General features: G+C 33.9%; 1 protein-coding gene across 7 annotated transcripts in view; it reads right to left on the bottom strand.

The window, feature by feature from the left end:
• Positions 1-411: 411 nt before the first annotated feature.
• Positions 412-10,351, bottom strand: part of SUCO (SUN domain containing ossification factor) — an 81,877-nt gene continuing 71,937 nt past the window's right edge. For 6 of the 7 annotated variants that reach the window (XM_045392837.2, XM_045392840.2, XM_005540009.5 and 3 more), the window contains 3 exons: positions 10,126-10,217; positions 3,463-3,518; positions 412-2,425 (listed from right to left, as the gene is read on the bottom strand). In XM_045392837.2, the coding sequence (XP_045248772.1) occupies positions 1,982-2,425; positions 3,463-3,518; positions 10,126-10,217 (592 nt within the window). In that variant the 3' untranslated portion in view covers positions 412-1,981. Of the gene's footprint in view, positions 2,426-3,462; positions 3,519-9,761; positions 9,853-10,125; positions 10,218-10,351 lie in introns of those variants that run through there. The other variant, XR_006698295.3, reaches the window with a different exon arrangement.

Genomic DNA, 10,351 nt, shown 5'->3' with positions numbered 1-10,351 from the left:
ATGCTTTACTTAACATTAGAAGAAATAAAATGAGGTTGATCATCAGAGAACATTAAAATCCCATTGGATAAATATCTATATAGTTTTTGCTTCTTAATAGGCACAAAACTACTACTATTTTCACTTCTTAAGTTTTTTTCTCATGTAGTTATAGTGTGGGAGAGGAAAAAATAAACCTCAAGTTGCAAAATGTTATGCTGTATTTAGACATGAAACAGTTAAAGTGAAATTTTGATAGTATAGGGAGCAAAATGTTTATGTAAATGTATAATCATTTTGTAGTTGGCTGAAATGTGATCAATATTGAATGGAATGTTGCTATATTTAGTTTTAAAAGTGGCAAAAACTTAAATCTCTGTTCAAAGATTAATAATTTCTGACTTCTCTTTTAAAAGACAGAAGAGCCAGTAATTAATAAAGACAAGTGTTCAGATTTATTTGGAAATTCACAGTTTCTAATGGCACTACAGCTCCGTAGTTACATATTGAAAATTTTCTTTCCACAACACACAGACCACATAATTTCTCACTCTACCTCTGCTCTCATCTGGACCTCTTTTCAAGGGGCTTCTATAAAATCAGGCCCTCTTGCTCTGAATGACTAATTGTGCAGACAGGAAAGAAATTTAAATCTTCTAAAACACGCTGTTAACCTAAAGCAGCAACTTAAACAAACAAAAAAGGCTTTAAATAAGTCACATTACAAACAATACCCAAGAAAGGTATTAGACAAGTTTAAAAACAGTTATTACTAAAAGTGCTCAATAAGTTATAACTTAAACATCACAACACAAAATGGTCAATTCTCTCCCTTTCAAAAAGAAACATGTTCCACTTTCATTCATTACTGTACAATCACACTAAGAAATCATTGTATTCAAATACAGTTGCTGCCAATTGTTTTTTAAAGACAAAAAAAAAAAAGAGACACTGACATCACGTACGTATTACCTCTGCACATTTGTAGCCAATACAAAGCAAACATCAAGGAATAATAATCCCTTTAGACTTAACCAATTAGATGAAGCTTGACAAACTCATTAACTGGATCTGTGCATATGTACGCAGGCAGTGATTATATCATGAGACTTGTACTAATTGGCCAAACCTTCAAATTTTATATTCGTACTAATAAAAACAGTGAAAGTTTGGAGGATTAGTGTTTATTGTGTATGTTTAAAATGTAAGCTAAAGAAAACCTTCACAAATGGTTAAGTGTGTTTAAAAGGTGAATTTGTCAAAAATTTGTTTGCATATATCAGTTGTTTGCAAAAAAAGATCCTGTAGGGGTTTTTATTTTCCTCATTGAGTTAGTAACTAAGTAAGAAGTAATCCAGTCTGAATAAGTGAAAATAACAAGAGCATCACCATCTACCTAAAAGAACAGACTTAAAAATTCCATTAAGTGTTCATTTCCAGTGAGTTTGCTAAACAAAGATCCAGTTGGCAAGTCTTTAGGATCTTTAGACTGTCTGACCCACACTGCTGAGCTTCAGGCACAGACCCCTCCAAGCCTTGTAGTGTTTGTAGCTTCAAAAACCTAACACAGTTATAAAAGAAATCAAATAACAGAAAAAGTTCTCCCTCCTCTTCCAGTGGCATTATAAATAGACAAAAGGCACATAAATATGGGAAGGTGCAAGAAATAGGAACAAAGCTAAAGGAAGAGGTTTAGGCTTTCATTCCTATCCCACCTAAGGAACTGGGCTTCCAAATTACTTTTGTCCCAGTAATTAATCTTGTGAAAAAACATCTTTATAAAATGTCTACCATTGTCCTTATAGGAAGTGATCAGCTTTGTAAAACTGTAGCTCATTAACCAAGATTGACACAATCCCATCTACTTTTTAAAAAGGCAGAAACCATAATTTCTGAATGCCTTTCCCATTAATATTTTCTCCCTCCCCAAACCCTTCAAATACCACAGACTGTTCTCCAAAGAACAACAAAAAAGTCTTCAGTATGAAAAGTTCAATTAATTTTAGATATGTCCCGAGACTGCTGTAACACCAAATGTTCCCACGGTGATCTCTTTGTTTCCTTTGATTATGTCATGCAGGCTCGGCAATGATCCCGACTTAGTCTGTATTAGAGTTTTTATCAATTTTCCTTGGTCTTGAACTTTAGATCGCCTTCGTTTTAAAGCCCTCTTCTCAGTTTTTGTCTTTTGAGACTGTCCATTGCACAGACTTGTGCAAGCTGAAATGCCACAAAAATAGGACTCTTCTGACTGTGATGAAGTTTCTGAGCTTCCTTCAGATGGAGGACCTTTATAAGAAGAGTGATAAACTTCTCCTATATTAGAAAAATCTCTCTGGTTCGTAAAGGGCTTTCTTCCTTTTATGTCTCCATTGGCTATGGGGTGCAATGGTTCTGCAGGCTTTATGGTCTCAATTTTTTCAATTTTGTACTTGCAGCGCTTCTTCTATAACACAAGTAAAAGAAAAGTTAGTAATTATACTTCCCATAGTAACCTTATCAAACACCTAGAGAGCTGAGCAAATAGAGAAGTGCCACCTCCTGGTGAAAAGTAAAACAGTATTATAAACAGCACAGAACACATACCTTGTTATGTTCTATGTAGATACTACCATCACCTTCCCAATTTGTAAATACTACTGAATCAAAACTCTTTAAATTGCTTACCTGCTACCTATGAATATAGGTTTAGGGAATGATACTAATATCTGAATACCTACTAACTGCCAGATAGCATAGTTTGCTTTCATGTATTATGGCAGTTATTAACCCTGAAAGGTTGGTATTTTACCCTTGATTCTTAAATGAGAAAAGCAAGGTTCAGATGTTTGGTTCCTTGCCCAAGTTACAATGTAGTAAGTAGCCAGGTTGAGAAGGAATCTTAGGCTATTTTCCTACAAAGCCCAAGTTCTTTCACCTAGATAAAATTACTACTAATTAAAATTAGTATAACTTAATTTGAAAGGCAAAATGAAAAAGCAAAGACTTTGAAGCCAAAATATCCTAAGTACATTCCGAGTTGCTGTTTTTTCATTAAAAAAAAAAAAAAGAGGTAACATCATCTTCAGGTTGTGAGGATTTAGAGAAATGGTGTATGCTCTGTGCTTGGCATGCATTTGGTAATAAATAATGATAATCATCCAAGGATCAACAAATGTTTTTTGTAAAGGGTCAGACAGTAAATATTTTAGACTTCGCAGGTCACATATTTTCTCTCTTGCATGCTGTTCTGTTTTATTTTATCACTCTTTAAAAATGAGAAAATCTATCTGGCTCATGGCCCATATAAAATAGACTACATATGACCTGTGGGTCACAGCTTGCTGACCCCTGTAAATATTTATTTATACCATTACCATGATAGAAAATACACATTCAATTAAAGACTACTTAAAGGTAATTATACCTTGAACCTTTCAACCTCTTTTCTTCATTTATGATCACAAAATATAGCAATAAACTTAAAAAGAAATAAACAATTACCTTCTTTTCTGGAGAAAACTTGAGGGGTTCTACAATGTACAGATCATTTGGGTCTACTGTAAGTGAAAAAAAAGCAGATGTAAAATGTAAAGTGGATTTGGTGGATTTGCTATAATTACATACTGAAATAAGAAAAATCATTCCTTATTATCCTCTAGTAATAGAACCAATTAATTTATATCAGGTTAACTATATATTTATGTATTTTAAATTAGTAAGCAAAAAGAGGCAAGGTGGAAGATGATACGATTCCTATACTTGACTGGTTATCTTCAAATAACTATACTTCCTTAAGTTGTTAACTAGTAGCTGGTTATCATCAACCAATACAATAAGGATCTTTCTTTTTTTTTTTTTTTTTGAGACGGAGTCTCGCTGTGTCTCCCAGGCTGGAGCGCAGTGGCGTGATCTCGGCTCACTGCAAGCTCTGCCTCCCGGGTTCACGCCATTCTCCCGCCTCAGCCTCCCAAGTAGCTGAGACTACAGGCGCCCGCCACCACGCCCGGCTAGTTTTTTGTATTTTTAGTAGAGACGGGGTTTCACCATGTTAGCCAGGATAGTCTCGATCTCCTGACCTCGTGATCCACCCGCCTCGGCCTCCCAAAGTGCTGGGATTACAGGCTTGAGCCACCACGCCCGGCCGAATAAGGATCTTTCTTTGGGCCTAGCCCTACTTTTACCTGGTAAGAAAAGAAACATTCCTGGGTAAGCGAACACCAAACCTGCAGATCATCTGAATATTTCCCTGAAGGACTAGCCTCTAAACTGTGTCACAAAGGTAGATTAACAATGTGCAACAAGTAGTTGTGACCGTGTTTAGAAGCCAGTTAGAGAAATAAACACAAAAAGATATCCAAGATATTTTTCTCTGTTTATTACTATGATCAAAACTATGAAATCCAAATCTAAAAACAGCTTGAACGTGCAATATATATTACTAAGCAATAATGAATAAACACTTCTGGCATAGTGAATAAATTAGATTTATTAGTTTTAGCCCAAAGTTTCTAAGGTTTCATTACTCTAAGCAGATTCAAGATATATCCCTACCCCACCCCCATACTGACAAAATAGACACATATTTTTTAAAGAGAGGCTATGAGACTTTAATCCTATTCAATACACTAAAAATAAACAATTTAAGGTCTGACACAGACAAAAGCTTACACATAGCAAATTCACTATAAAAGCTTCCCATTTGGGAAATTTATTAATACAATTCAACCAACTGTAATTTTTTACATTATCTTTCAGAGATTTGAGAAAGTCATCAAATATATGAAAATATCAAAACATCCCTCTAAACAGTCATTTCTATCAGATTACTAATCTTAATTTACTTTCTTTAAAAATGATGTATATTTTTAGAAACGGCTATGTTATTCAGATCAACCTCTACAATGAAAGCAACTAGGTAATGATAGTTTGTTTTCTTAAAAAAAAATCACTAAAAGCATTGAAAAGCTGCCAAGAAAGTAATCCCTAGGCTAAAACTGAAAGAAAAGTGGGAACCCAGACAATCAAGTGGAAGACAAAAGTCATTTTTGCCCTGAAAACTTTTGCCAACACAAGAATATATGAACTTTGGTTCTCATGGTATCATAAGGGAATGGATCAGAAATCAGGTTCTAGGGCCCACCCAAAGTTTAGTGTCATAAGATACCATCTTCCTGTGTACAGCAAACTGAGACTCCAAAGGATTATACGCTCAGGGAAAGAATGAAACCATGCATGAACTTGCAGTACAAATTATCATCACCTGGTGGCCCAACAAACCTCAAGTCATGAATGTAAGGTATTACACTAATGTAAAACACACAAATTCCCTCTCAAATAAGAACCTATATTCTAGTCCTCAAATATCACTACAAATAATTTTTCAAAGAGAAAAAGTAGCACACAAAGACACAACGCACCTTGAGTAAGAGCTTACAAAGACAATGAACAGATTCACAAAAATTTAAGATACTAGATTTATCAAACACAAACTATAAAGACAATTATGCTTAATATGTCTAGAAAATAAGCTTGAAAATATCTGCAGGAAACAAATAACAAGGAAAATACAGACCTGGATTTTAAAAAAATACAAAAAGAACTCCTGGAAATGGAAAAAATAACTGAAATTGAAAAACCAACAAATAAACTTAGTAACAGTAAGACTGCTAGCCTGGAAGCATATCAGAAGATATCATCCAAAATACAGCACAAAAAGTCAAAAAGGTGGAATGTTTACAAGACAGGGAAGATACACAGAGAAGTAATAAATTAAATATGAGAATCTAAAAGAGACTGGAGCACAGGGAATATCTGGGAGGAAAAAATAATGGTTGAAAATTTCTCAATACCAATAAAAGAAACCTACCAATCCAGAGCTTCAAAGAGCCTCACGAATGTCAAAATGATAAAGAAAAAGGAGAACATTTGTTTTAACTAATGACAAATGAAAGCTCTCAAGAATAAAAAATTAGTAAACGTGGTAAATTTAAATGAACATTAAGTGTAAAAAGAAATACCTTGTTGAGTTAAAATTAAGCAGAAAAAATAGAATTAAAATATACAAGAACAGTAACACAAATAAGACTTGGGACAAATAAGAGTTTTAAGATCTATGTAGGCCGGGTGCAGTGGCTCACGCCTGTAATCTCAACACTTTGGGAGGCCGAGGAGGGTGGATCACGAGGTCAGGAGATCGAGACCATCCTGGCTAACTATAAGACATGAAACCCCGTCTCTACTAAAAATACAAAAGTTAGGCGGGCGAGGTGGTGGGCACCTGTAGTCCCAGCTACTCGGGAGGCTGAGGCAGAAGAATGGCATGAACCCAGGAAGCAGAACTTGCAGTGAGCCGAGATCGCGCCACTGCACTCCAGCCTGGGCGACAGAGAGAGACTCTGTCCCAAAAAATAAAAAAATAAAAAAATTAAAAAAAGATCTATGTATTGTTCAGGAGAAGATACAAGTATTGATGAACTTGAGACTTTGGCAAACATTAATGCTTGTGACTTCTAGGGTAACCAGTAAAAGAACAGAACCAGTACACAACTTCCAACATAATGGCAGTAAAAGGGAATATTTACTTCCCCCCAAGTAAAAAATCTTAATGAATGCATGGAAGGGGAAAAAAAAGAAAAATAAAAAGGGATACCCCTGCCCATCTAATTTTTATAACCCTTACATACCAAAATCCAACATGAGAAAATATTACATGCCAATCTTATTCATATAGGTGCAAAATTCCTAAATAATTATCTAACAAAATTATGTGGAAATAATACATACAATACAAAATTCACACACATATATATCATGACCAACTGGTATTTAAAATGCAATATAAGTTTAACATTAGAAAACTGAATATAACTCATGTTTGTAACATAAAAAATGGAAATAAAATCTAATATAAAAAATCTACAAAATACCTATGACAATAGGTAACACATAATGACAAAATACATAATAAAAAATCCACAAAACATCTATGACAAATACAATCTTAGCAGTAAAACACGGTAAGCTTTCCCTTTGGATCAAGACAAAGATGCCTATCAATTACTTTTATTTAACACTGCTGAAAATGCAAGATAACACAGTTAAGAAAGCAAAGGAAATAAAAGCTATAAGGATTGCAAAGGAAAAAACAAAACTGTCTTTGTTCTCAGTATGTGTACCTGTATTCACTGAAAATCCAAAATAATCTGCAAGTGAACTAGTAAAACGACATTGCTTATATAGAAAGTTCACCCTAAAATTCACGTAAAATCTTAAGCGACCTCAAATAAGGAAAAGAATTTTAAAAAGAAAGAAGTTAGATAACTCACACTTCCAGATTTCAAAACACATTACAAAGGTATAGTAATCAACGTGGTAGAGTACTGGCATAAACACAAATACACCAATAGCACAAAATAAAGAACCCAGAGATAAGCCCTGATGTACATGGTCAACTCATTTTTAAGAAGGGTGCTAAGAACACTCAATGGGAAAAGGACAGTCTCTTCAACAAATGGTGCTGGAAAAACGGAATATTCACATTCAAAAGAATGAAACTGGACCCTTATACTATATACAAAAATTAATATAAAATAGATTAAAGACCTAAATCTATAAAAGTCTTAGAAGAAAACATAGGGGAAAAGCTTCATGACCTTGAACTTGACGATTTCTTGGATATGACCCCAAAGTACAGACAACAAAAACACAATAGACAAACGGGACTTCATCAGACTTAAAAATTGTACATTCAAGGACACAATTCAAACAGTGAAAAAGCAAAATAAAGGATGAAAGAAAATATTCGCAAATCATATTATCTAATGAGGGTTATAATCCAGAATGGAGGTTATAAAGAATTCCCTGAACTTAAAAACAAAAAAATCAAACAATCCAACTAAAAAATGGGCAAAGAAATATTTGTATACCCCTGAACAGCACTACTCACACAACAGCCAAGAGGGGAAGCAATCCAAATGTCCACTTACAGATGAATGGATAAAGGAAATGAGGTATATAAATACCACAGATTGAATATTATTCACCCTTTAAGAGGAAAAAAATTCTATCACATGCTATAATATAGATGAACCTTGAGGACATTATGTTGAGTGAAACAAGCCAATCACAGAAAGAAAAATACTGTATGAGTTCACTTATGTGGGGTATCTGAAGTAGCTGGATTCACAGAAACAGAAAATAGAATAGTGGTTGCCAGGAACTGAGGAAAGGAGAAAAGGGGAATTGGTTAAAGGACACAGTTAAGGTTTGCAAGACAAAAGCATTCTGAAGATCTGTTTCAAAACAATGTAAACATACTTAATGAACTGTGCACTTAAAAATTGTTAAAATGATAAATTTTATGTGATTTTTATCACAATAAGAAAAAGACATGGTCTCTCCCACAGAGCTTAGAGGTAAAATAAGACAAGTAAAAATAGGTAAAATCAAAGCATACTATGATAAGTGCCATAACAAGAAAACTTATCCAACAATAGAAGAAATAAATGAATTAACTACTGGTAGAATCAGGACTAAAGTCAGTCTCCTACGTACTCTACTCAACTTTCTTTACTGGTAAAGATACACCAAGATGACACTGTTGTTTAAAATAGAAGTAATTCTATTATCAGGTGCAAAAAGCTAATCTGTTTGGCCCTAAAAAATTGGATAAAGAGAAGAGAAATTGTAAGATAGTCATGATTTCACTCAAGACTAGAAATGCTGAGAAGTAAAAATCTAATGTATTTTCTAATTGCACGGGTACACCTCAAATAAGGAATGTCTTAGAATATGGAGTAACTGTAAGTCTCATATGCAGCTGATAGAAGGGCAAATTCATAAAACAGTGTGGAAAACTGTATGACAGTATTTACTAAAACTGAACACACACATATCCTATGATCCACCAATCCCATTTCCAGTGTATACCTAACAGAAATGCACAGGTGTTTACCAAAAGTATGTAACAACCTCAAAATGAAAATAATCTAAATGTAAATGAATGATGTATAGTATATGTATATAATGGAGTACTGTAAGGAAAAAAACTAAACAAATGACTATAGTCAATGGCATGGTGAATATCACAATGGTTAGACATCAAAATACTGGCTATTTTGGGAAAGGATGGGCAGTGACTAAAAGAACACAAGTAAGTTTTTGAGGTGCTAATGTTCTACTTCTTAATTTAGGTGTTATTTGCACCTTATTAGCTTAATAAGCTTATTAGCTTAATTATTAGCTTAATTTAGCTGTATTCAGTTTGTGAAAATTCATTAAGTTTCACATATAATTATACTTTCTTGTATGTAATACTTAAATTAAAAATTTCACTTATAAAAAGACATGTCAACCAAAAGAAAAAGAAAAAAGCAAGAAGGAAGAAGAGATTTACTAGCCTTAAGTAAACACACATGTAATGGGTTAAGTCTGTAAAACTTTGTGATAATAATAAACCAGTGAAGCCCAGGAATGATTACTTGAATAATTTAATCAATTGAAACATGCCACTCAGTTACTAAATCCTACAACCAATGATTAAGAAAGCACTCCTAAATATGTAATTTAGTTATTTTAATATTAGTATGACAACAAATTCCTAATTCTCTTAATAAGCATTAACTACAAGATACTGAAATAGGAAAATATCCATTCAGTACACATCCAGTCATTTAAATGTAAGTATTTATTTAGCATTAGACAATGGAACCTAATTATAGGTTCTGGGGCTAAAAAAAGAGATCAGATTTTTGTTCAGAAAGTGCCTCATAGTCCTAAACTAGAGACAAAAGGGGTCCTACCTGTATAAGAAGAGAAGGCAGAAAAGCACAGGATGCTATGGGAGCACATTCAGGTTTTCCATATCTGTTGAACTTTCTCAAACATCCCTTTCTAAAAAGAAATACTTCTAAACAGGAGCATGTGCAAACAAAGCTACCAACTGCTAATTAAGCTAAGCCCCCCTCCCTACCCTCTGGGCTTTTAGGAACAAAGACAAATATAAAATGTGAAAATGATAAAGTGGCTTTGACACAGCACAAAGACAAAGGCTACTTGTATCCATTTTTTGTTGCAGATGGTCATGAACACAACACTGACATTGTATTTATGCCAGAAGCTAGTTTCATGTTTATATATACATATTATATATCCACAAAAATCTACCTTCTTTGCCAGTTAACTGTAGAGACTTGGATCTCATGAGCGGGAATGAAGTTCTTCTTTTCAAATTCATGTCATCGTAGGAAGAGAAGCACCTAACACATTAAGAAAAATACATATTGGTTACAAAGAGTAAAGTACTTATAATTTACTCTTTTGTTGAGGCTACACAGAGGTTATTGAGAACTGTGCATACCGCACAGGACTAACTCTAACACTCCAGTTATTG

This window comes from Macaca fascicularis, chromosome 1, assembly GCF_037993035.2.
Source record: "Macaca fascicularis isolate 582-1 chromosome 1, T2T-MFA8v1.1".
NCBI classification, from domain to species: Eukaryota; Metazoa; Chordata; class Mammalia; order Primates; family Cercopithecidae; genus Macaca; species Macaca fascicularis.
Note: the sequence above shows the minus strand (reverse complement) of the source record. Positions and strands in the feature narration are given on the sequence as shown.